The 27,580-nt window shown below is 43.3% G+C and overlaps 1 protein-coding gene across 1 annotated transcript in view; it reads right to left on the bottom strand.

Moving 5' to 3' along the window:
- Nucleotides 1–31: 31 nt before the first annotated feature.
- ptch1 (patched 1) overlaps nt 32–27,580 on the bottom strand; it is a 50,349-nt gene continuing 22,800 nt past the window's right edge. Inside the window, exons 9-24 of the mRNA XM_034234809.1 lie at nt 27,388–27,519; nt 27,027–27,182; nt 26,697–26,795; nt 25,572–25,697; nt 20,624–20,742; nt 19,476–20,163; nt 18,287–18,596; nt 16,967–17,109; nt 13,213–13,396; nt 11,211–11,491; nt 8,758–8,895; nt 8,495–8,637; nt 3,993–4,092; nt 3,527–3,877; nt 2,890–3,433; nt 32–2,787 (exon numbers count right to left, since the gene is read on the bottom strand). Of these exons, the coding sequence (XP_034090700.1) occupies nt 2,891–3,433; nt 3,527–3,877; nt 3,993–4,092; nt 8,495–8,637; nt 8,758–8,895; nt 11,211–11,491; nt 13,213–13,396; nt 16,967–17,109; nt 18,287–18,596; nt 19,476–20,163; nt 20,624–20,742; nt 25,572–25,697; nt 26,697–26,795; nt 27,027–27,182; nt 27,388–27,519 (3,513 nt within the window). The 3' untranslated portion in view covers nt 32–2,787; nt 2,890. The remainder of the gene's footprint in view (nt 2,788–2,889; nt 3,434–3,526; nt 3,878–3,992; nt 4,093–8,494; nt 8,638–8,757; nt 8,896–11,210; nt 11,492–13,212; nt 13,397–16,966; nt 17,110–18,286; nt 18,597–19,475; nt 20,164–20,623; nt 20,743–25,571; nt 25,698–26,696; nt 26,796–27,026; nt 27,183–27,387; nt 27,520–27,580) is intronic.

Raw genomic sequence — 27,580 nt, 5'->3', positions numbered from 1 at the left:
CATTTATTAAAGTTATGAACAAAGAGACAAATAAGTTATAATATTTTTATTTGTTAGAATTCTATCAGTGTTTGAACATTAATATTTAGAGAGCTAGTACAATTGTCTACTTTCATGGCTAGCCTTTGACAAACCCATAGAAACAGCTGTCTCTCTCCTAGGATCGGAACATAATACTGAAGGGGAGGTGTCAATGTCGTCTCACAAGACAGTTAGCAGTGAAAGTGTGCACCTTAAGGTTTTTTTCTGTTATGGTATATCATTACATATAAACTCTTTAAAAATATACTTCTGTCAAATACCTTGACAACTACTATGTACACTACAAAAATAAATTTTCATATAAATAAATTATATGGCATACATTTATCTTTGTAACTGAAAACAGCTTACATCCACGCCAACCGAGACCAAAATGGCAGTCTGGAAGAACCACTGATTTTGTTTTCCTTTTAAAATCCTCTAAGAGCTATGATGAGACCTGTAGTGTAAAATGTTATATACTCTTTTTTTCCTATTTAACATTAGTAAGCACTTTATACAGATCAAACTCCATTAATGTAAAAACATTAAACTGTAATAGTGTTTTATCAATAATAATAAAAAAAAAAATCCCTGCATTTGTTATCCACTGGCTTCAAGACAATAATGAAAGAAAAAACAACATATTTTATATTACAAAAATATAAATATCGCATTTGAATGTTGAGAACAAAAACAAACAAAAAACATAAAAAAATGAATAAAATAGTTGCCAGCTATGATTCTCTCCACTACTGCCAATGTGACATTGGGAGAAAACAAAAAACAAACAAACAGAACAACCTATTTCATGCAAGCAGCTGACATAACATGGACAGAAAACTGCAAAGACTTCTGGGGAGAGCTACACATGTTCAACAGGAAGTAAGAGTGTAAAAAAGTGGAAGAAAACTGAGGTGTGGTTGGGGTGAGTGACTGGGTCAAAGGGGCCTGGGTCTGGAACTGAGGGAGGGTTTTGGGGGGGAGGCGCAGGCAAATATGCACGCTGACATGGCCCTGCAGATATAAACTGGTCATTGCTGGGGAGGGGGGGGGGGGGCTGGCAGTGTCAACTTTGACCCGTGAGGCTCTGGGCTGTGCCATTTGGCAGTTGTGGGGGGACGTCCAATTAGTGTCATGACATTATGTTGTGGAATTTTATTAGCTGAGGTCAGTGGGGACGGCTGATGCCAAATTAGGGCCAGTTGTTTCTACTGTCAATAAAGGAGAGCTGAGGCAGACTGAGAGGATGTACCAACACACACACGCACATAAATTATTTAGACATGTATACATTGAGACACACATAGACCACATAGTCAGGCCATATAAGGCTTATCCCGTAGCAGGCTGTGTGGGCTAGCTTATTGGTTGGATAGTAAAAAAGAAAGATACTTGAAGCAAGATATTGCTGTGAATGAAGTTTGAGTGCAGTCAAGTGCCATGTTGAATCAGGTTGTACAGTATACAGTCAGAGCTTTAGCTTATCCACTTGACACAGAGTTAGAGCCCTGTGTTGACCCTGTTCCAGAATCAGTAATGTGAAGGTCCCTGTAATGGGAGAGTGAGTCTTTGAGGTGGGTTTACTGCTTGTACAAGACAGAAACAGTTTTGAGCCTGCTAGGGTTAAACAATATATAGCCTCGTACAGTAAGACACAACCAGAGAGCAACCTCACAGACAGTGATACAAAGCTGAGAGCAGAAACAGGTTCCAATGCAGAGGCAATGACTAAAAGAACAGAACAAAACCAAAAAACAGCTTTTTAAATGTCTTCATATCTGCTCGTCTTAAATAGCACGCATAGCGTGTCAAGTTAAACAGTAATTGTTTCATAACTACCACAGGTTTGTGATAAAAAATTAATAGTTTAACATGCGTACCTTTATACAATAACCGCACACACACATAAACACACACACACATATATACCATAGCCCTGTTTGATAATTCTAACAATTTCCCTCATTAAAATGAGTGTAAATGTTAGCCTGTTCTGAGGATGTGTCTGATTTATAAGCCAGAAGATAATGGAGCAGTTTCACAACACACACACACACACACACACACACACACACACACACACCACACACACACACACACACACACACACACACACACACACACACACACACACACACACACACACACACACACACACACACACACACACACACACACACACACACACACACACACACACACACACACACACACACACACACACACACACACACACACACACACACACACACACACACACACACACACACACACACACACACAACTTCTTTTGTTTAAAGAGACATTTGCATAGAGTTATACATGTATATTATTTAAAAAAATATTTTGAGCAGCAACAGTGAATGCTGACAGGTATTTTTGTCTAGATGAAGCTTCCTAATGGCACAGATCCACAGATGAGTGAGCAGTAATAAGATATCTATCACTAACTCTCATACACACGTACACATTTACACAAACACACTCACAAACCATATAAAATGGCAGCCCCAGTCTGTTAACATGAGGAGTTGTACAGCTCCTAAAATTATAGCTACTTTCTGTTCATATTTACATATGTATACAACTTTTAAATATAGATAGAAATATCTAAGAAAATAGTCCACTGGGTTACAGTAAGAATGAGCACCATGACGGCAACACTGGCGAGTTTCGGACTGGGCTTTCCTGCGCCAGACCGAGTCAGCTGCTAGGTAATAGGGAGGAGTCCATCTTTGGCCGTTGTACTTGCGTTCTCCATAACTGAAATGAAAAGGAAGAATTGTTTTTCAGTGCTTTATGATAAACAGACTTTTTTAAAAGGGCAGTTTGAATACGTATTTACGGAAGTAGTTTAAAGCTCACCTCAGCTTGTCCGTCTGCCATTGTTGCTCTCAGCTGCCTCAAACTCCAAATCTTGAAGCTCCATGGACTCCATGTAGGCCCCCCTAGCCCCTGTGTGAGTGTCCAGTGGCACATGAGGGTCCTGGAAGACAGGCTCTGTCCCCTGATCTCCTGATTGGCAGTAACTGTCTGTTGTTGTGTATCCTGGGTAAGAGGAAGCTGGGGGGCCCTGGTTGGACAAGGGGGCTGGGTGAACAGCAACAGTGACGGAGGCTGATGCTGTTACCGTGGTGATGGGTTGACAATAAGGGGTAGGGTTTGGGTGATGGTGCGGGAGGTGGTGATTAGGTTGTGGGTTGTGGGAAGAGCGGGCCCTGTGGCCTGCTGAGTGTTCTCTATGACCATGTGAGCCATGATGGCCCCCAGCCTCAGTAGCAGTTTCAAAAGCGTCCATGCGCGGGCGGGCTGGGGGCGGGGCCTGCCGGTGCGGCTGGCTCTTGGGGTCCCTGCTGCTGTTACGCTGAGGAGCCGCTGGCTGGGGCCCAGAATTACAACCCTGAGAGGACTGTAATATAAGACAACAACATATTTATTGCTAAAATGCTACTAACAGGAATGAGAGAAGTATAGATGCCACACAAAGGGGGATATTGCTTACCAAAGACACATTATAGCCAGGAGGGTCAGGCTGCCTGGCTGTGCGCCTGTTCCCTGATCTCCTGTGCTCCTCTGTCCTGGCTGCTCTGCCCCTGCTGATCTGGAGGTGGTACTGCTGCTCCTCTGCTCGAGTGTGTCCCCTGTGGGAGGGCAGGTTGTAGTTCTGCAGCTCCTGGCTTATACCAGACACTGTGGTGTTAGAGCTGTACTCCGAGTCCGACGAGTCTGAAGCTGCACCAGAGGTGGGCGTGGCTATGGTGGTGTTGTGAGGACGGACCGAGAAGTGGACCACGTGAGGAGGTGTCTCAGGTGATGGGGTGGGTAACTGACTACGACCATCGATTGGGGTCACCTGAGATGTGAGAATAGAGGAGTGAGTATTCCACACTTTTCAATGAAAAAAAAAATCACTTTTTCTAGTCAACTAAGATGACATTTTCTTGCAATTGCGTTTTAAAGGATCGTACCTCTGGATAGGGCCCAAAGTATGACAGTAATACTGGAAGAAGGACCAATCCATTCAGTACTCCAAGAACTGTGAGAATGGCCAACACTGCGAAGAAATACCTGGAACAAACACACAAAGGAAGTTTAACATCAGGAATAATTTCACAAAGTGCAACAAGTGAGGATAAAACTCACTTCAGACCACTTCAAAGTTGTGTGACTGGAACAAAAAACAAAACCCAGATAGTCCTAGGCCAACACAGACAGACCAGAAAAGGAGGCGAAGAAACAATGAAAATACCTGTGCAAACCACAAATGTTAAGACATGGGGAGACATGTGCAAGATCAACCAGTACACATGCCCGAGATAATACTTCCACAAAGACACCCGGCCACTCCCCAAGCACCCCCCCACAGACAGGCAGGCATGCACTGTGGTTTTGAGGAGCAGAACAGAAATGTACCTTGTGTGTTTCTAAGTCCTGCCAAAGATGGTTAGTCTTAAAGAAGCCACAGAGAAAAAAGAAAGGGGAAGCATAATTAGCCAGAGCTGGTTAATTCAAAGGCATTGGAGGAAAGAAAAAAAAAGAAAGGAGGGGGGGGGGTATTGGGGGTAAGGGTACTCTCTCTTGGGTGTGTGGTATATTAGCAAACATGGAGAAAACAAAGCAGTGAGGAATGTGAGGGGAGGGGTTAAGGGGTAAGGGGAGGGTAAAAAGGGGGAAGGAGAGGAGGGGGCGGGTGAGGGGAACCTAGGGGGCTGGGGGGGCACGAGAGGCAAGAGGACAGGGGCCACTCTCTGCTCTTCGGCTCTAAACAAGAGAGGGAGAAACAAACAAATGGAGTGAAGGGTACAAATGTAAACAATTTAGTCTAGGAAGGAGAGAAGGGGACCCTCAGAGCGCCACCCCTCCCTGGTCTCTCCCCCTCTTTTATTTATTTCTCTCTCTTTTCTGCCTCACTTCCCTCTCCCTCCTTTCCAGCTAAGCCCCTGTGAAATTCCCGGCCACTCCACAATCCCCTCTGTCTAATTAAATCTCCAATGTATCAGGTAAGACCCCCCAAACTCCACTCTAAATCCCCCTCTCTCTCCCACACCAATCCTGCTCCCTTCATTAGGGAAGGCTTTCCACCTCACCCGATTCTCCACTGAAAGCTCTCAGGTTATCAGGGACACACTGATGAATCATGACCCCCCCTGTCCTAACCCTTAACTATGCTTTGTGTGTGTGTGTGTGTGTGTGTGTGTGTGTGTGTGTGTGTGTGTGTGTGTGTGTGTGTGTGTGTGTGTGTGTGTGTGTGTGTGTATGTGTGCGAGGTGGGGAGGCTTAAGTGGACTAACTGAGGTGTAGATGCGCTTGAATGCTGTGCAGCTGGGCCTTAAACTAAACGCACATTCATAACTAATGGGTGTGTGTTCATTTCAATATGTGTTGATTCTGTGTGTGTGTGTGTGTGTGTGTGTGTGTGTGTGTGTGTGTGTGTGTGTGTGTGTGTGTGTGTGTGTGTGTGTGTGTGTGTGTGCAGAAAGATAGGTATTGTACGGAGGCTTGACAAGTGAGGAGAGCTGGTTCTTGTCTACCCTGCATGGGTGGCCTCACCTTCACAATATTTATACAGCGAGCCAGACTGAATAATGATGGAAACGTACTTAATATGCTAAATGTCTTCAAGATAATGTGAGAGGGGTGGTATGGACACATACTTATGAACTAGTTTATACAAAAAAAGACCATAATGCATCCTTATATGTAATTTATAAGATCTAGTCTGTGGTGTTTTATATTTTTTATATACTGCAATTTCATCGCATAATCAGTTTTATGCTACAGGTATCTCTCTCATTTTCTCACTTCAATTGACTCTCAAAGTGTAGTAGTCAGGATAAAAAGTCTGAGCAGAGCCAGATCTAGCCTTCTTTTCACCTGGTAAAATACTTCCCATGTTGAGCCTGCAAACATCAGACCGGCTAGAGTCATTTCTATTCGATGTTGGTCTAGGAAGTGTTCCTGAGGACAGGACTGCATGCTGTGAGTCACGGTGTTAACCCAACAGCACATTGGACACAGAACTAATCTAACAATATGTATTAATGGCAGGATACTTTGAAAAACATTTTCTGAATCAGGTTTGTTCCAAGTTTTTTTTAATGCATTGCTTCTTGTACATAATTGGTAGATAGGATAAGTCGTTACTTATAAAGGAAAGTTTGATTCAAACTTGGTTATTTCCTGCATCATGTCTTGGTTATTTCCTTCATTGACAGAAAGTTCTCCAATTGTAGGGAGCTTGTGCCCACATTTCCTTTTCAACTAAAGTTTTTGGGATCACGCCAAATAACATTTCCAACTTGGAATCCTTAATTGTAAATGAGCAAAGTAAGTACCTGTGATTGAAGTTTTTACTTGGTCTCTGGTAAAGTTTTTCTGATACACATCATATAGTATGTGCACTAAACAGTATGTAAAGCCCACCCAACTTTCCTTTAACTGCTTTATTAGATCAACAGAACAGTTTCTGTATGTGGAACTGAAATAACTCTTTCATCGCTATGGTAAGCGTATATATACACACGAGAAGAGGTAAGCGCCACGTCACCTTCAGATCCCCACACACACACACACACACACACACACACACACACACACACACACACACACACACACACACACACACACACACACACACACACACACACACACAACACACACACACACACACACACACACACACACACACACACACACACACACACACACACACACCACACACACACACACACACACACACACACACACACACACACCACACACACACACACACCACACACACACACCACACACACACACACACACACACACCACACACACACACACACACACACACACACACACACAGTTTTGGAGTAAAAACATTCACAGGGCTGATGGGGAAAGCCAGGGAAACATTTATTTCGGCGCAAGCTAAAAAATACGAGCTGGGCCTGTTGTTATTGCATCGTCTTGGGACTCTGCTTTGTTTGCTCAGACAACAGCAGAACCTTTAAATGGAGGCCCGGGACTGAGCCAGAAACCAGAGCACACCACTGGTGGTAAGGAGAGCAGGTCTGTAGGCCTCCTGTGTTTGTGTGTGTATGTTTGTGTGTGTCTCTCAGAGTGTGTATCTGTGTGTGCTCTCACTGGCAGGCACGCCATCATTGACCCTCATGAGTACAAGGTCAGGAAGCAGGTTGGTCTCTGTGTGTGTGTGTGGCCTAGCATTACTATACTTGTGGGGACCTAAATCTGTTTACACAGTCACGTGTGGGGACTCGCCTCCCTTATGGGGACAAATTGGAGGTCCCCATGAGGGGAATCATTCATTTTAGGGTGAAGACTTGGTTAGGATTAGGGTTAGGGTAAGGGTTAGGGTTAGGCAAGTGTTGGTTATGGTTAAGGTTAGGATAAGTCTCCAGGAAATGCATGTAAGTCAATGTAATGTCCCCTGAAGGGATGTATACATGGTATGTGTGTGTGTATGTGTGTGTGTGTGTGTGTGTGTGTGTGTGTGTGTGTGTGTGTGTGTGTGTGTATGATGGGGACTATGTGTAATTGTGTGGGTGTGCATGGATAAGTGCAGGCCTGTGCAGATGATAGAGTGCATGCTTGCCGATCACATGGACTTCAGTGCGCCCTTTTCTTAAAGGAGCAGGTCAACCAAAGTATACAGCTACCTCAGTTACTTTAAATTATTCAGTGAGCTCACTGGTGCAACAGCTTGCACCCACAAAAAGGAGCAAATGAACCAGAGCCCCCAGAGTGTTTCGGTTTTAATTTCCACTTTTCCTGTCTTTCCACAACGGCCCTCTTGCCCCCCAACCCGTAACTCCTTCCCATGCTTATAAATGTCTAGCGAGGGCAGTTAAACTAGCTGGAGATTACAAAGGCCAGAGAACCTTCCTGCTCTCTCTCTCACTCCCTCTCTTTCCCTGTCGCTCTCTCCGACCATCACTCTCTTTTACTTTGTTTGCTACTGAATCACCGTCTACTCTCCCCTAGACTGTCTCCGCCTACTTCTCCTGACCTTCAACTCTCCATCCATCCCCTGGTTTCCCCTAACATCTCAGGCATGAGAGACACTGAGGGGGGGAGGAGGATGAAAGAAAAACCACGAGGGGAGAGGTGGGTGGAGAAAGACAAAGGCCTTGTTTATTAAGTTTCATGGAGCAAGCCCCCAGAAATTGAGAGAAAAGCAGGTATGTCACTGGTAGCTGGCAAAGGGATGAGGTCTACAGAAAGGGAGTATGAAAGGGAGATGCGGGTGGAAGACGAGAAAGAGATTGAGGGAGGGAGTGGGGGAAGAAGAAAGCTAAGAGTCTTCATGCATGATTGGTGGCTCAGGTAGATCCTGTGTGACACACAGGTTGAGACATGGTCTCAACGGTCGACTGACGCAACATAGCGTACGATAACCTTTGTACCTGCTTTAATATTCGACTTAATGAATGTCGCAATTCCTCATAAGGTTGATTCTTGTACCCACCTGACAATAAAGTCGAACTCAGAGCCCGCAAGCAACAGGACACCTAATAAGGTAGAAAAGGCTCCGTCGAGCACCGGAGCAAACATGTGCTCCAGAGCCAGCACGGCCCGCTTGTGACGATCCCCTATGGCTGTCAGGAAAGCCTGCAACACATAAACAGAAGCAGATATTAGTTCTTGTGTGTCACTGTTTTGAAAACCATTTTTAAAAAACTTGCTTTTTGTTCATGTTGAAATAGTTTGATTATGTTTATGCCAGCCTACCAGAGCCACATGGACGGTGAACTCCACTCCAATGCCCACAGAGGCGATGAGAATGACAACAGGGACAGCACTCAGCTTGATTCCCATCAGCCCCATGAAGCCAAACAGCTCCACAGTCATAAGAGAAAGCACCAACACCTAAAAGGGAGAGGAGGAGCTTCTGTTAGATGGGAAGGTGCTTAATGAATATATAAAGTGTAATCACATTTAAAAGGGCAGATTTAGGTTGAATGGGGGAATATGCCAGAAATAAAATATCCCAAAAATTATAATTGATTTGTAATCTCAGAGTTTCTAGTTGTACTATTTCTTAAGGAAACATATATTTTGATCTGTATAAACCACTCTTTGCAGGTATTTTTATTTTCATGTACATCTGTATTGTTTTAAGAGATTTAAATGGTTTCTCTAAGTTTGTCAGGTTACAAATGTAATTGTATCTTCTGTGTAAGTCCAAAAGATAATAATAATACCTTATATCTAAAGCGGTAAGAAATGTATTATTATAATGCACAAATACCCGGGTAAAAAAGTAGAAAAATGTACACAAGCATAAAGTTAAAAATGACCATAAATGGAAATAATCTTCTACTTTATTGTTGTATGATTAACAAACAATTATTAATTGCACGTGCTGTGTGAATTTACAGCTCATCTGGACTTTGATTGTATACAAAACAGACAGGGGTCAATAATGCACCTGGATGATGTGAGGATCTCTATCATTTGTATTTGTTAAGTAATTCCCATACATATTTTATATTCCCATACGTATTTATAAGAAGACGAGCCTCCGGAAGCTCCAGGTTGCATATAATGACTGTTTGCGTATACTACTGCTTAGAAAACCAAGGTGATGCAGTGCAAGTGAAATGTTCTGTAATGCACGAGTCAACACGTTCCATGCTCTTTTGAGAAATCTGATGTACAAATTCATCTGTCGATTGAATGTTTCTCATAACTCTGTCATTATGCTGCTGTCAAATCCGTGTTTCAGTGCTGTCCGATACCAGTCACCTCTGTGGAAACATTGGTATAACTGCCTTTTTTACATTTATATTTGAGTGTAAAAGGCAAAAGGTGTGTGTGTTGCCTTGAGTGTGTAAAGGCTTCAATGCAAAGTGGGACAGGAGCTGGGAGTAAATGCCATTATCAGCTGACAGGTGTCAGGTTACATGGGGCCCAAATCCTTTGAAGAAGGCTGAGGTGAGCAGGGGAGGGAGCTGTGTAGCTGTAGGTGCCTTTAGTGAGCCACCACAGTCTGTGCATGTGTGTCCAGGAGGGGGTGTTTGTGTGTGTGTGTCTAACTTTGTTTAGACTTTAGTGAATCTTTAGTGATGCGATCAAAAGTGGACAGCAATATAAAATGTTTGGTCAGGATTCCATAAAGAGTATTTTAGTCTTTTAAGATTTAAGCAGACTTAGTACTTCTATATATCATGTGATTGACAACTCAAACATTTTAATGTCTCTACGCGTAACTTTTATAAATTCAAAATGTTGCCATAAATAAAAGGCGAATACAGAACATGGGCAGGAAGCAAAACCAGATCACAAATGATCACTCCAAGTGTGAACATCAATGAATATCAGGTGGATTAGAAACATCTGTATGAATCAAAACACAAGTCACAAGGTTTAAAATGGGCCCTTCCATGTGGTTGAGATGGATTTCAGGGCAAATAGCTAAGAGGGTTTGAAAGGGCGTAAGGTTTGACATTGTAGGGCTGGCGGTGGTCTGGTCCTGCACAGAGCAAGTGGTTAAAGTTGACGCCTCTCCATAACTTGTCTTTTGATCTTGCTAGTAAAGTCTGAAGGATGGACAAGAGGTCCCCTCCTCCCCTGTTTAAGGGCTCGGGTGGCCTGGCCACTGCCCGTCGTAAACTACAACCCACCAGAGAGAAAAACCAGAGCTCTCTGTGTATGTGTTTCTGTGTGAATTATGTACCTGCCTGTTTACACATTTAAACTCTATGTGTGCAAGTATATACATGTCTGCGTGTGTGCACAGTGTGTGTCTGTGTGCACAAATCTGTGTTTCTATGTATCCTTGGAAACTCCGTGTGGAGGATGGAAATCAAATCTAACTTTTTATAGGTTTGGAGTGGGAGCAAGTTGTCCGAGCAACTTTGAGTCCTCTCCCCATTTATTTCAGCATTGGTGTCGGGGAGTGTTGGACTAGACTAAACAGACGGACCCTAACAAAACAGTACAAGATAAACACTGGTGACTGGGGCTAAAATAACACACAGCAGCCCCTTCCGCTGTTCGGATCTGTCCTCTCTGAGATGGACCACACATAAAAACCAGGAAATAAAGGGTAGAGAACACACGATTACTAAAAGTATGTGGTTTCAGCCTCTCTTTAGAGGTGACCCATTTGTAATTCAATCCAAATCAGCGAGGTAATACACCTATTAAAAGTATATACATTTGTTTATTTCAACACTCACTATGATGCCGGCGGTCCACGGGTTGAGCAGGAAGAGGGCACAGACGAGGAAGGTACAGGCGAGCACGACACTGATGCACAGCAGGAGCCAGTGGCGCAGACTAACATACTGTTCCCAGAACAGGAAAGGGTAGCCGTTGGGGTAGGAGGGTAGGCCCTGTCGACTGAAGTTGCTGCAGATAGCCCGCACGCTCTCAATGGCCTCCACAAACTGTGGAGTCTCCCGAAGCCCGTTGAGGTAGAAGGGAAACTGTGCATATTCGATGGGCTCAGCAGCTGGGACTGGGTGGGAAGACAATGAGAGGAAGGTCATTTTTTGCAAGTAAAAAAGTAGCAGAGCTTGATCTATATTTAACGCCATGCATGAATTGATGATAGTCACTTTATAAAAGTGATCAGATAAACCAACAATTCCAAAATGACAGATATTATCTATTCTGATTAACTAGCATTAAGCTCTGACCATTTTGGGTATCTTCAGAAATGAATGTAGACGCTTCAGCCAAACTCACAATATCAAGGCTTTCCCCTCCCTAATCCAACCTTATTCCAAGAGCAGCTACATCTGTGGAAGAGTGTGTGTGTGTGTGTGTGTGTGTGTGTGTGTGTGTGTGTGTGTGTGTGTGTGTGTGTGTGTGTGTGTGTGTGGCAGGGGTGGGCGGAGCAGTGTGAAACAGAGCTCCATTGACTCAAATCCAGCCAGTCTGTGGCCCAGTCTGGCTAATGAGGGCCTATCAGTTCCAGACACAGCAGCGTGTCAGAGCTAACGTTGATTCACGGTAATTACAATGTCAGAATCACCACCATTACCACACCCTAAACTTAGTGCTGCCACATAAAGCATAATACAGATGCATACACATGCATACCTGTCTGTCACTCCGCTATGTAGTCATATTTGGTGCTGTCAAAACAGTGTGTTAATTCAGATTTTAGCTTGCAGTATAATTAACAACACATTGCTGCATAAGGCAGATCAAAAATATTAACTCTGCAACTCCAACTATCTCCACCTTTTTATTGTAAAAATACCTTTTTGTGGACCGTGTTATGTTGGTGGGATTCTGTATATTCCACAGTGCCTGCAGGGTCAAACAGGAGCACTTGGTTTGGCCCATTATAATCTCAACTATACATTTCCATTAGGACAGCAGTTGGCTTTTGGCCAACACAGATCTGCTTTCGGGGGATTCCACACAGCCAACCCTTCACGCTGCTTATCCAATCATATGCACCCCCCGTAAAGGTCTTCCTGCTTGTTATCCAATTGTGCTTGCCACCCGAACCAAGTCTCTCCTTGTTATCCAATCATTTCCCTCCCTGTGGAGAACTTCATGACTTGAACAAAATCACAGGCTAGAATCAAACAACAACATGACTATACTTTGTTATTTGAGTTACACTCTGTATGTGTGGTAGGGACTTGATAACAGGGTGTGTGTAGTGTTAGGGGTCACTGAGTTTTAATAATGTTCAGTGTGTGTGTGTGTGTGTGTGTGTGTGTGTGTGTGTGTGTGTGTGTGTGTGTGTGTGTGTGTGTGTGTGTGTGTGTGTGTGTGTGTGTGTGTGTGTGTGTGTGTGTGTAAGTCTAGGGCCCCATGGTAGCCAGGATTATAACATTCACCACAGGCAGCATTAGAAAAACCACAGTGAGTTGTGTCTTGGTCCTGTGCGTTGTTACAACCTGAGCTCACACATACACTAACACACACCGCAGTGGTACGGTAAAGTAAACTACCTTACATGTAGTAGAAGCCTTATGGAACTCCAAAAAAAGCCCAGACAAATTAACCCCAAAAACAATTGAGCGTAACATTTCAGTAAATGCAATTTGTTAAACTATGGTGTACCATGTATTAACCTTATCAGTTCAAATTAGCTTCATTGGGTTAAGCAAACATTATCATTGACAATTCGATTCTTCGGTCAAATAACTTTATTACATTACAGTATAAGGCTTCCTGTTTTGATTTCCTGCATGATCTGCGAACATGCTGACTTACTGCTGAGGCGTGTCTCGGGCATGATGTCGGTCCGGTCACGCAGCCACTCTGGAGGGTGTGGGCGAATGTTGGCCTGCGAGGCGGCGTATGCCACAGGATCATTGCTGACCCAAGCAGTAAGGTAGATGTAGAATGCCCCGGGGTTGATGATCCCATCTGCATCTACAAGCCTGTGACGAGTCAGCTACAACACCCAAAAGGAGACAAATTAATGATAGTACTCTAATGTAGAAAAGAAGGTTCTATTCTGCTGTATTCTTTAAAATACCAGGACTTGCACACATCTTATTTAAATTAGATCCTTCACAATACATAGGACTAAGCCGCATTTGAAAATGGAATAAATATCAAATGCAAAAAGTACATTTAAGGTCAAATATTAGGTGGAGCTTGCAAAGAAAATCATATTGCGGCGGCGAAGTGTACATTGGAAAGGAAAAGGTATTGTGGAAATAGGACATGTTTAACCAAACATTCTACAGGTGAGCTGACCACAGAAATGCTTACTTATACACATGCATGAGTGCAAGAGAACGGAGCAGCTTTCAAAATAAGAGTCAAATATTAGTTTCTCTCTCTTTCCAACCAAAGAAAAATCAACAAGTCAAACACTGGTCGCCTTTCTGAAAATTCCCGTACTTCTCATCACCGCTTCCCAGAATTATCATGCCACATTAAAACATGGAAAATGTTGAATCAGCTTCTCCCTTTACATACACAAGATATTGACTGGCCAACCTCAGGCCAAATGTCCTGACCACTCTTGAATACATTTCTAAAGGAAGCCTTGCTGAACTTCTCTGTAAAGAAGAAGGTGTCGGAGATGAATGTAGTACCAAGTCTTTATTGTAAAAGTGGGAAATGTATCAGTCTAAAGTCTAATGTGGCATGTGACTTTGGTGATCCCCTGACTGCTCCTCTAGGAATGTACGCGTGTTGCCCAAAGGGTGAATTTTAACAATAACCTCACAGAGCTTCTAACAGAGCTGTAGATATTGTTTAAATTCACTATAACGTCAAATTATTATAACATTAGTAACAAGGTAATTTTTCCAGACTATATCAATATGCTAGTTAATCTCAAAACCAAAGCTGGGTAGTCAAACACAATGAATCTGTCTGGTTGCAGATTGTTCCCAAGCGTTTTTAGTCGGTGTCATTTGCTGTGACGGCTATGGTCAGTAGGAAGGCAAGAATGGCTGTCTTGCTCAAGGGCCATTACTTTTCGCCCTCCCATGTGGAACCAGAGGAGTTTAGCCTAGCTTTGCTACCTCCTGAGCGGTAAAACCATTACTACACACCGCTCTGCCACTCTCCCTTCTAGGAACCATAAATCTTTCCTTCACTGAGGCAGGGAGAGTTTTGGGGTTAAAACTGGACTCAAGGGGTTAGGTGGATGAAGAGAAGACTAGGGTTTATTTTTTTGATGGAAAATTGCTTGAGTTGAGGCTAGCGTAACAATAAAGAAATTGGCTGGAGTCCCTGAGCGCGTCTGTGTGCAGTTAACCTGGTTGTTAACACTGAAGGAAATGCCACCCGGCAAATGGAGTAGAGCTATAAAAACAACACAACATCTGTACAAATGTTGCTCACACTTGCTTCTCCTGACCCCTACGGGTACCCAGAATGCCCGGCACCACAGACAAACCAGTCCCTGAGAAAAAAAGAGCTCATGACAGCGTTAGCATGGCCTTCCTGGGAACTTTCAAGAAACGTTCCACCTCCTCCTTCTCCACATACCCAACCCCTTCTGTATCCAGAGTTTATCTGTATATACACGCACACATACACACACACACACAACCAGCTACCATAGGACTCCCAAGCAAGGTCATAAGGAACGAATGGTCGCCCAGCACAGAGGGAAATGTTAGCAGCAGCAGATCAAAGCCAGAACACCTCTGTCTCCACGATCCGTGGAGTGGCATATCAAAATAAAACATCTAGCTTTGCAATTTGCCAGGGTTGGAAAAGGTCTGGTCCTCATTTTAAGACATGGAAAACAGCTACTGCTGTAAGTGCACGCACAACAGACAAAAGCAGAACACACACTGAAAACATACAAACTCACACACAGAGCTGCCTCAAAGAAACCACGTGTTTCAGCTCCCCTCATTGAAAGAGGACACAGCAGTGGAGCACAGAGGGTGGAAAAGGGAGGGAGGAAGGGACAGAGAGAGAGAGAGAGAGCAAGACTGGTAGTGCGAGCAGGAGTTGGTGAAGGAGAGTTGGAGAGAGAGAAGGGCAAGAAAGAGAGCCAGATTCCAGAGGATCTGGATTGAATTTAACAGCGGGATACGCAACAACTGTATGTCTTCAAGCTGTCACGGGAAGCTCAGGCAGCTCTGCGGGCGGCCCCACGCCTCACGGCAAATACACTTCCCTCACAGGCACAGGAAGTGATGTCACAGGGCCGCACACCAAACCTGCCACTGCTCCCTGCCAGCTAGTGGAAGGGATGCTAAAAGCCTTTTGCTGCTGCATTAGAGCTCAATGGATAAGAGAAAAGGCCAAACACAAACAGAGAAGAGTAGAGGGGGGAACGTTTTCAGTAGACATGCAACGCAAATCATATATATCATTGAACACTAGACACAGGGGTGCTATAAGTCAAAGTTAATTATCTTTAAGAACAATTATCTGAGTGTTGAAAAGGACTTGTTTTGGGTTTGGAGTTTTTAGAAAGCCAGGCCAAGAATTTTCGTTTTTTTATTACTCCAGTTTCTTATCTTCTGTTTACACTTATTCATGCCAAAGAATGCAGCCATGCATTATTTATGTTTTTTTTTTGAGGTGGCACTAAACTAAAAACAGTGTGTAATGCCCTGTTGGAACCAAGCAAGTTTTAACTGGAACTCTTTCTGAGACGTTGGCTGCTCTAGCTTGATTTGTGTCATTGTTGGATATACAGTATCAAACAACCCACTGGAGACAGAGCTCACTTCAACAGCTGAACTGGAGTTTGTCAGATGATTAAGCTAACTACTCTGTTGTATGATTGCATTTACAGCAGTGGGTACAGTAGTAGTGATGGAATCTGGAGGCTTTTCTACCTAAAAAGTAGCTGCATTAAAACACTGGACAGCAAAAGTGTTGTGAAGGCAACTGCTTGAACTTTCTCAGGCAGTATTTTAGAGGGGCCTGATGTTCAAATGCAACAAATTAGCATTTCTCTTTAGCAAAACTAAACATTTCAACTTATTTAGCCAACTAACTCACTTTATAAATTCAAAAAATTTGCCAAAAGATATGTAAATGTTGCAAAATGTTTCATATATTTTAGAAGTTAACTTCAGTTTATTTTGACCATTCAAACTTCATTCATGACAGAATCACAATTGGGGCATGAATGAGTTTGTCTGTTTTGCATTGGTTTATTTTAGCTATCCAACCACTCATACTATGAACTGTGTCTGGGATCACTAACAACGCTAAGGGAAGACATCAAACTGTCAAGATCCTGCACAAGCACAGACACACACACACAGTTCTAGCAAGTGGGACAAATGGTTTAAATTAAGAGTTAATAGGTTTTTCAGAGGCAGGTTGCAGCCCCAGTGAGAGCTTTAAATTCCTGGGCTTGGTAAAGTCATCACGGAGAAAAGATGGAGACAGAAACAGAGAGAAAAAGAAAGAGAAAAGTCAGATAAAGAGAGCGGCGTTTTTTAAAGCCGGGTGTGGCTCTTCCAGCCCCATTCACACATAAATATGCATAAACATACAGTGTCTCTTAAGTCTATCCCTAGATGCATACCAGGTTGAAGTTAATGGGCTTTTCCCTGCGTCCTGTCTGCACCAACAGCTTGTACGCCAGGACGCCATCATCAGAGCCATTCCTGTAGTTGTTTTGGGTGATGCGCCCGGCCTCCCAGTCCCTATCAAACGCCTGCTGGAGTCCTGCAGGAAACCACAACAAGACAGATTGGTTAGGTGTGGATGTTTGAAAAGGTTAAATGCCCTGTTATCTTCATTCCTTCTCTGCAAAACACTCATAAAGCCGAGTTCAAAAGAAAACCAAACGCATAGCAACCCAAAACAGTACAAGACAATATAACACAACACTGCAACCTAACCTTGACCCTATAATAAGGCTGATTGATTTAATATGATAATTCGGCTCCATTCTCAACCACCAAACAAGACTTCAAAAGCCTAAGATTGGCTGCTTTTGATTCAAAGTCATCATTAGGAATTATATCAGTAACATATGTCTCCTTTTCTATACTACTTCTCTAATCCATATGTGTATCACTCCCCTCCTCTCAGTTCTCCCCAAAGGCCCATGCTGTGGTCCGTCTGTGGGAGATGTTGTTTTGGGTCTCGTTCCTTGGCCTGTCTGGCTCCAATTTGTCCCACCATTGCAGAGAGCAATATCAGACACAGTTCTGTCTCTCTCACCCACACACTCTCTGTGTGGTTCCCAGCCGCCTCACACACAGATTAACACAATGTGTTTTATCGTTACAGGCAAGTCAGCACATCCTTTCTAATAATGAACCCATTTGAGAATTTGGGTGGACATGTGTAAGATAATATTCTTATTCAGTGGCACTTTACAATTCTTAGGAGCTATCAGTGGCGACAATGCAACAAACAAACCAGCAAAAACTGAATCTTGTCATCATAGTTATATGCCAAATATTACAAATGAATTTGAACGAAAAATGACAGAAACTAGCAGAAGCAGTACTAATCTCAGTTGGAACTTCCTTCTCTATCTACCCCACTTAAGGATGACACAAGTAATTTTAATCAGACTACTTCCAGTGTCCATTCTGCAATCCCCTACTTCTGAAACCCTGCCCAACATCTTGTTTCAGGCAGATTCATGTCAAAACAGAAGAAAAAAGATGATCTCAAAACTGTTTCATGAGAACGTAAATGATTACCATGCCTGAATTATCATGAATAGTGATATAAAATAAAGAATTAATAACAGTGACATTAGTATTAGGGTTAAGTGATCTAACACGGACTCTGCTAATTTGAACACAAGGATAATTTTTCTCTTAGTGGGACCCAATCCACTTTTGGTGTAGTTTAGGTGGTAACAAGATATCGAGCTTAATTTTACCTTGAAGCCATTCCCTGAAATAGTGAAGCCACATGTGAGGCAGCTCTCCGTTGTCCTCCTTCAGCACGTAGCGAACAGTGTGGAACCTCTGGTGGAGCTGGTGCAGCAGACGCTGCTTCTTGGGGTATTCCGCCTGCTGTGTCACCACATACATGTTGTAGAAGGAGAAGAACTTGAACTGGGCACCGATGAAGTCATACTCGCTGGTCTCTCTCGGCACAATGTCTGTCAACTCCAGGCCATCCTTCACCTGGGTGGTCCCGTACAGACTGACTACCAGCAGGCAGAGGAACAGCACAATCACAACCACCTGGAAACAGGAGGAAAAGGATGGAGATCATCAATCAAATCACTGCGCGGAGTAAAGGCTGGACAGCTTAAGCTTGAACTAATTACTTCTGAAAACCATAATTCATATTGTGAATGAGTGAAGAAGAGAAAATGAGGACAAAGTGCAAAATCTGAGGTGCTAGTTAGCAGCACGTTCCACACAATTCAAAAGAGGAATTGATAAGAAATAAAGCCGAATGTACATATAAAAGAGCACAAATCAAGGCACTTGGTTTAAATTAACTTATACATTGGGTGTATGTCTCTGACATGGCAAGAAACACAAGCAGTCAGTTTATAGTACAGATTGAAATAAAAAGCATACAAAGAAAGTCAAAATGACTATCCAAATACTATGTTGTAAACTGCCTGTTTCAACTTTGATCTATTGCATGCAAGCAAGTTCATGCAGCAAAGTTGCCATGAAGGTCAACAATAAGGTTTTAATAAACCATTACTTTCATTGAAGTCATTCAGCAATATGATGAGTATTGGATTAAGGCATCAAATGAGCAGATTAAGCCATTTAGCAATATGGACACTGTGTGATGATAGGACCAAGAGTATGTCAAGTACAAGCACCATATGATTTCTGTTCTGGCAGGCTTTGAGACTACTGGCCACCCACTAGACTGAGGTCAGTCAGTGTGTGTGTGTGTGAGCTTATGTGACTCAGATAGGACATGACCACAACGTCCACCCCCAGATGTCCTCCTACTATTCCCTCTGGTGACTAACCACCCCTTTAAAATTATAACTAAAGTGAGTCAGCACAAGCGCAGTCTTGCCTCACTCAGAAGTTTTTCCCCCATTCTTTCTATACCCCTCTTTTCTACAGAAACACAGACACTAAACGCACCTTGGTGGTTGGTTGTAGAAGGAATGGAGCATAGTGTCTCTCAGCAAAAGAGGCCAGGGTCCAGCGGGAGCAGGGGGGGTCGAGGCAGCGCAGGCCCAGAGAGCGTTCTCCGTGCTGGGACAACAGGTCCCGTGTGGAGCTGTTGTTCTCCGGGCCCTGGCCAGATGACGAGGGTGCATCGCCCTGAGGAGCTGCGCTAGCAGTTGGAGTCGTGGCAGCAGAAGGAGGTGCAGTATGATGATGGGAGAAGGGGGCAGAACCTCGAGACCCCCCATTGCCTCGGCTCCCACTGTTGTTGTTGTTGTTGTTGTTGAGATTGCCGTGGGTGCTGCTGCTGCTGCTACCGCTGGGGTTGCTGCTGTAATAGTCGTTGTTAGGGTTACTCCTCGTTGGAGCTGCGTTCATGGGCTGCACAGAGATTTGCGAACTTGGCTCAGCCGTGGTGTAGAAGGCCTGGGTCCGGGGGTCGTACTCTGTCCTGAGCTGCACCGTGGACTGCATGGTGATTTGCGTCTGCTGGGCAAAGCCATGGCTGCTGTAGGAGGGAGGGGGGCTGCTGTAGTTTGGGGGAGGCGTGTGATACGAGGGAGGAGGTGTACAATAGGATGGGGGAGGGCTGTAGTGGCTTTCATCTGCCCCATCGAGGTGTGCATGAGGCTCGATCTGAATCACCCGATTGGCAGAGGGACTGAAGAGATACAGACAGGGAAGAAGACATCCAGATCAACTGCTTTGAAAGACAATACATGGAGGGACACTCAAAAACAATACAAACTTTCAAGGTTATGCTATTCTAGATGTTCTTGATCAGACCCATGTTATTATGAATCCACTCTTCTCTCTCGCTGCCAACAGCATAAAATATAGAGCTGAGACACGACGAGGGAATTTAATAGTGTGTGTGCAGTGCACATCTGTATGATCGCCGTGCCAACAAGCATGCTCAGACTGGTAGGCAGGCAGACTGGTTAAGTATAAAAAAAGACTGTGATGAAAACACAGTCAAGACAACTTAAGAAGTAATGTGAAGATATCTCAGAGATACCTGTGTGTTAAAGCTATTCTTGGTCTGATCAGAGTCAACTTTTTATGGAAGAATAATGAGAAGAAGAGCATAGACATGAGTGTAAAAAAGTTTGTGCACACACCTGTAAAAGCAGCAGAATATGTCGAAACGTCTGTCTTCTCGTCGGTAGAGGTCCATGCTGAGGATGGCGGGGAAGATGAGCAGCACCATGGCAAAGTTAAACACTACCACCACCGCAGCCTGCAGGAAACACACAAAGGCATGTTATGGAAAAAGTAGCTTTTATCAATATTTTGAATGGGCTGTTGATGATCTTTTGTGTGTGTGAAGTGCTGAATATATACGAGTCAAATTTAATTGAAATCTCCATTCCTGTTGCATTTCCGGTCATGCACAAGTGCAGGCTTCAAACAGTGGGAAGCCTAAATATGCCTTAAAATAACACAATATCAATCAAGGCAAAAGAGTGCCTAAATACATACAATTCCTGTGTGTGTGTGTGTGTGTGTGTGTGTGTGTGTGTGTGTGTGTGTGTGTGTGTGTGTGTGTGTGTGTGTGTGTGTGTGTGTGTGTGTGTGTGTGTGTGTGTGTGTGTAATAGAAGCCAGTGCAGTGTTGTGGTTAAGTATTTGAAGGTGGTGCACTGGAGCATAGGGTGGGGGATGGGTTGGGTTAGCGTACAATCTGGATCTTGCGTCGTTGCCAGACCACTACACACAGACACACACTCAGACACACACACTCAGACACACACACAGCCAGACCACCCGAGGAGCCAGAGGCCCGCGGGGCCTGAGGTGATGAGCAGGCGCTGCGGCTGTACAGACAACACACACCCTTAACACACTCACACCAAAAAATGCACATACACACATGTATCTACTGCAATGTTAAAAACCTGTGCAGCCTCCTACTTTAACCACACCTTACACCAACCCACACACACACACACACATCCCTGCCCCCCCTCATTCCTTAACTCAAGATTCAGTCAACAATAAGGTAGGAGAACACGAGACACAAAGCCTCTGGAAGTAGAGTAGAACAATGAATTCTCCTTTGAACCACTAACGTCCAGAAACACACACACACACACACCTAGCTGACCGCAGGGAATGGAGAGATTTATCATAACATCTGTCCTCGGTGCATGAATGTGTATTTTAGTGTTATCTGGATGAAGATCATGTGTTTTTGTTCATACTGATGAAAGTAAGAACATGTCAAAAAGAACAGACGAAAGAGCGAGACATTCATCTATGGAGGAGTCGATCACAGGAAGTGCTTAAGAGATGGAGTACTCGAGTCCTGGACTCGGACTCGAGTGCCGATTTTCGGGACTCGTGACTCGACTCGCGCACTGATTGACGCGACTCGGACTCGTACGATGACTCGGACTCGACTTGTACATTGACGCTCCGACTTGGACTCGAGCAAGTTTTCTCTGGAGTCTGATGTCCTCTATCCTGGCATGTGTGCACCTGTGAGGCGAGTTCACGTACTGGGCCCCGCTATTCCAGTCTAGAGATGTCTAGAGCGGTGGTTCCCAACCTGGGGGGCGCCAAAGATCGCAGGGGGGGCGCCAAAGATCGCAGGGGGGGGCGCCAGGCCTCAGATGATTTGAGGCCAAATATCATATTTAGACTTTTTTTTTTACATATAATTGTAAGGCAATACATGATTGTCACTAAAAGACTTGTCTCTACATTACAATAAAATATAAAAAATAGTTGATTAAAAAATGTTAATAAAAATTCAAGTTAGAAGCTATTAAAGGCATAAAAAGACAGAAATGTATAATTCTTTCTATAGAAATGTTTCTTCTGCCCGTAAAGTTTGCAAACCGGGCTTGTTTGGATAAGCGCATTTTTAAAACAGTCATTGTCCATGCCGGTTTCAGTTTTTTATTTGTCACAGTTGCTCCGATCAGATCGGTCTCTTCCATTTAGTAGATATTTACGACTTTTGAATCCACATAAACACATCGGCAAAATCCGGCTTACTTTGAACATGTGTTTTAAACAGTTTAATCCCTTTGTGAATTGTTTCCACTTCCGCGCCGTCCTTTAATTTCTTCATAGCGGGAATCCAAATGAATTCATCCTGAGTCCAATAACCATCAAAGTCACTCCAATAGTGCTCCTTAATTACGCTTTCATCCTCCTTTAACAAAATACTTCACATTCATCCAGTTTGTGACAGAGGTTGTAGCATTTTTGAGACTTTTAAACTTAAATTACCGCTGTTGCGCCCCCCCCCCCCCCTATATGTGTGGGGGGGGGGGGCGCAACTTCCAACAGGAGTCATTTGGATGGGGGCTCTTGGGGAAAAAGGTTGGGAACCCCTGGTCTAGAGACACACCCCGCATCGTGCTGTATGCTTTCACACATTCTGCTTCCACATTGGAAAAGAGCAGCGCAAAATGCTTGTTATGTGGAAACAATATTGAAGAGAAGGCTCCATAACACATTACTCTAAGGATCGAGTTCAGACATATAGGCTGTTTTGAACACTATCATCAGAGTACCAGTAACGTGATCTAACAATAAATAAAGATTCAGCCATAACACGAAAGCACATGGCTACTTAACATGCAGAATGACGTCATTTTGCATGCTAAGTAGCCATGTGCTTTCTGGCTCAATCTTTATCGGTAAACCGATTTAACCGGTAAAAGTTCCTTCAAAATAAGAGTCCCGATCTTATTATTATCAAAATAAAAGTGCAAAACGAAAACTTTACCATAGGAAAATATTGGCATACAAATGTAACTCATTTTAAAAGGTCATTTACAATAATAATAATATTAGTAATAAGCTTTATATTTGTATAGCACCTATTACAAGAATTGTAGCCAAACTCGCTTCACAGCAGTTCAATAGACAGATTAGTATAACATGACAGGATGAAAGCAATGTAGAGGAGCAGCTACATTTCAACACATATATCCACGAAGATTAATACATGAAGACTTGTGACTCAGACTTGACTTGGACTCTTCTTAGGTGACTCGGACTCGAACACAGATAATGATGACTCGGACTCGACTCGGACACTCCTTGGGTGACTCGGACTTGGACTCGGACTCGAACACAGGTAAAGATGACTCAGACTCGACTCGGACACTCCTTGGGTGACTCGGACTTGGACTCGGACTCGACTACGACTCTCCCTTGGTGACTCGGACTTGGACTCGGACTCGAAGAGTGGGAACTCGAGAGTGACTTGAACTCGTGAATTGGTGACTTGACTACAACACTGCTTAATACTGATAAAGAGACACATGCACATACTAACACACATTTTATCAAGGCTGAGAGATGAGTAGTACTGATTACGGGTGTGTGTGTGTGTGTGTGTGTGTGTGTGTGTGTGTGTGTGTGTGTGTGTGTGTGTGTGTGTGTGTGTGTGTGTGTGTGTGTGTGTGTGTGCGTGTTCCATAACAAAGATACGTATCAGCATACATGTCTGCATCACTGCAAGCTCTCAACCAGTCACAAAACCACAAGTGTAAAGTATGCATACTATGTGCATTTGTGTGTGTGTTATGTATGTATGTGTGCCTGTTTCCAAGTGTGTGTATTTGAGTGCATAACGAGGCTGCATGGATTAGAGCCATGGGGTAAATGGATCATGTTTGACCGACTCGCTGTACTAAAGCCATCCATCCACACATGCTAATATTGTACTCACTGTGGGGACATCTTGCCTCACACTGTGTGAGCATGGGTATGTTGGCTTGTGTGTGTGAATGTATGTCAAAGTGGGAAGCCAGGGGTATGAATGTACACTGAAAATAAAGGCATATATGAAACCAATAACACCTTTCATATTAACACTTCTCAAAACATTTTGAAATTGTCTTTTGAATTAGTTCTTTGTGAGTGTTTGTTTGACCAATATGTTTTATAAAGATTGATTTTCCACTTCTGGTAGTTGACAAAATATTTTTGCAAGCTTTTAATGTTTACCCTGTAAGGTAATTACAACTACACAATTAACTAATTATATGTAAATATTTAGCCTAAAAACCTTTCTATAGTCCACCACTACCCCCAATAAATTGAAACTACTTAACACCCACTTTATCTTTACTTTACTTAGGTTGCAGCAACTAATTATTAGACTGCCTTACACCACATACTGTGCAAAGGCCAAGAAGGGAGGCAGACATTTGTTTTAATCTGAAATAAAACACAAAAGATTTTTAAAAAACGAATTGGACTGAAACAAATTAGTATAATCAGAAATGTTCTTAAATTGGATAACAAATAATTCATTTATATATTGGGCAATGGCCCAATATAATAAGTCTAACATTGAATCTATCACCAAGCTGATATTTCTGTCAAACCCGTTTCGGCAAACTTATTTGTTTATATTCTGTTTTTAAAATCTATCATATATTTTCCGTCTAGTTCTCATGCAGCTGGAAAGACTCAGCCTTAATATAGGCATCTTCAAATGTTTTTACTGTTATTGCGTTCTCTTTACAGTATGTATCTCTGTGATTGAGTGAGTGTTTGTATTCATTTGGTGATTATTGGAGGCATTTTGTCAGACTGACAGACATCTCTTTCTGTCCCTGTTTTTACTGTTCTGGTGACGTCTATAATGACTGACAGATGTTAGAAAAGTCTAAGCTCCCCTCTGGACTCCCCCCCACCTTTACACACACAGACACACACACAATTGCTTTACAAACCTCCCACACAGATACTACAACTCACCCCCCTCACACATGCACATGTGCGTGAGGATATGCAAGTACACACACAAACATGCAGTGGTATTCACTGGACCCCAGCCACAATCTCGACAGACACCGGGCCCACCACTAAACAGCCTCAAAGAGGGAGAGGGCTATATGGATTTATCAAAACACACACTATGCCTCAAACACACATAAATACACAGCCTTTCAGTTTGATGAAATAAATCAATAAAACAACTGTCTGGAGAAATCTGGAGCCAATGAGGACTGGAACAACAATGTTAGTGAGAGAGGGGCCCCTCACGACTTAACTCTCTAACACACACACAAAAACACACACGAAATATCGTATATACCTGTAGAGAGAAGGCTCTGAGCGCTGGGATGGGGATGAGGGCTGCCATGAAGAAAGCGGTGACGTTGCTGATGGAGGTGAGAGCCACGCTGGCCCCTGTCCTCTTCAGACACTCCCCTGTACGATCCTGACAGATAGGAGGGAGAGATGACAGGAAAGGCCATGATAGCCAAAGGCAAACGTGTAATACTTGAGATTATTTCAATTATCATAACACCGATATGACTGACAGTGATTGCAATGTTTCTTTAAGCCCTGAAGTGCTCTTAAATAATCCACCTGGGCACGTCTACTTCTGTTTGAAGACTTAAGGAAATAAATACATTATCATTGTAATCATGACTGATGATGATTGACTTTACTCTTTGCTTTTTTTATATATATTTAGTGATAAGCATGCACACCCCTTTAAGGTTTGGCAGCATTAGTGTTAAGACTTAAGGATGTGCACCACGACCACACAGGGAGTGCTTGTAGGTGTGTGTGTTTCTGTGTGTGTGTGTGTGTGTGTGTGTGTGTGTGTGTGTGTGTGTGTGTGTGTGTGTGTGTGTGTGTGTGTGTGTGTGTGTGTGTGTGTGTGTGTGTGTGTGTGTATTAGACAGGACAGATCAGGTTCAGCTCTGTTTAGTTTTTTATCTTAACAACACAAAGGAAGTTGAGGGATGCAGGAGGCATAGTGACAAGGGCTAGAAGGGGAGAGTAACAGTCAGGGGGAAACAAAAACAAGCAAATACTTGCCTGTGTTTTCCCCTTTCTGGAGATAAAGTTATTCCGTTCCAAAAAAAAAAAAAACCACACACAGGCACATACCCAGATGAGGTTGCAGATACCTACTCTATTTACCCTTTTGAAAAAGCAGGTTTCTGCCAGTGTTTAACTGTATATGCCTTGATCTACTTGTGAGAAACACTTTTGATTTATGATTTAATTTAGCCTTCTTTGGTCGCTTTTCATTAATCAAAAAAGGGAAATATTTAATATTGAGCATTTCTTAGATAAGCGGACTGAGTGTGTGGCACAGGTTGTTTGATCTTACATCACAGGCACAGACACGCTTTCACACATTCTTCTATTTTGGAGATAAGACAGCAGAGGGGGTAAGGAACAGTTTGGATGTTCGCCTCACCTCGAATGGGATCCTCTTGTTCTGTCCGGTCTCACTGAAGGCATGAGCGAGGAGGAAAACATCGTCCACTCCAACACCGAGAGCCAGGAACGGTAGCACCTGTAGCACACACAGACAATTCATGAGCTCCAAAAGCCAAATAAAGGACTACATCCAGTGTGGAATGTTTTTAGTTTCTAGTCAACAAACCGTTACATGTTGTAAGTATTACCCTACTAATGTTACTAATATAATCACGGGATGTCAAATGACACTGATAAACATTTGAACTCATTGTGTTAATCATGACAAAAAACATCGGCACGTGCCAGTGGTATGTGTGTGAGTTACCTGTGTGGTGGCAGCATTGAAGGAAATGCCCAGGAGAGAACAGAGGCCCAGGCCAGCTGCCACTGATAGTGTCACCAGCAAGACCCCCGCCAGCCCAACAGCCCCCTGAGACTTGGCACAGTCCCACCGTAGCATGGTAAGGCACGCATAGGCCAGCTGGGACATACACCAAACAAGAAATCAAAGATTAAGTCAACTTATCACAAGGTTAATCATCAAACATCTACCCTTCTTTTATAACTTGTGTCTTCCTCAATCTAAGCCTACATATTAGCTGCTCAAAGCTTTTTACAAAATTCATTATCCAAATAGAAAGTGTATTTGAAAATGTATTATGTATTTTCTATGGCTCTGTTCTCACCATAAGCAGATATCCACTGGCCACACGGATGACGCTGATGTCCGAGAAAGACTTGAGAATATCTTCAAGAGTGGTGGAGGTGAAAGACAAGACCTTCTGAGACGAATTTGCTGCAACACTCTGCAGCACCGCCTACAAAGAGAGAGGAAAACAGAGATAGAGATAGAATAATTACTGAAGAGAAGGTTTAAAA

Source organism: Gymnodraco acuticeps, unplaced genomic scaffold (assembly GCF_902827175.1).
Source record: "Gymnodraco acuticeps unplaced genomic scaffold, fGymAcu1.1, whole genome shotgun sequence".
In the NCBI taxonomy this organism is placed as follows: domain Eukaryota; kingdom Metazoa; phylum Chordata; class Actinopteri; order Perciformes; family Bathydraconidae; genus Gymnodraco; species Gymnodraco acuticeps.
This window is presented reverse-complemented; position numbering and strand designations above follow the sequence as displayed.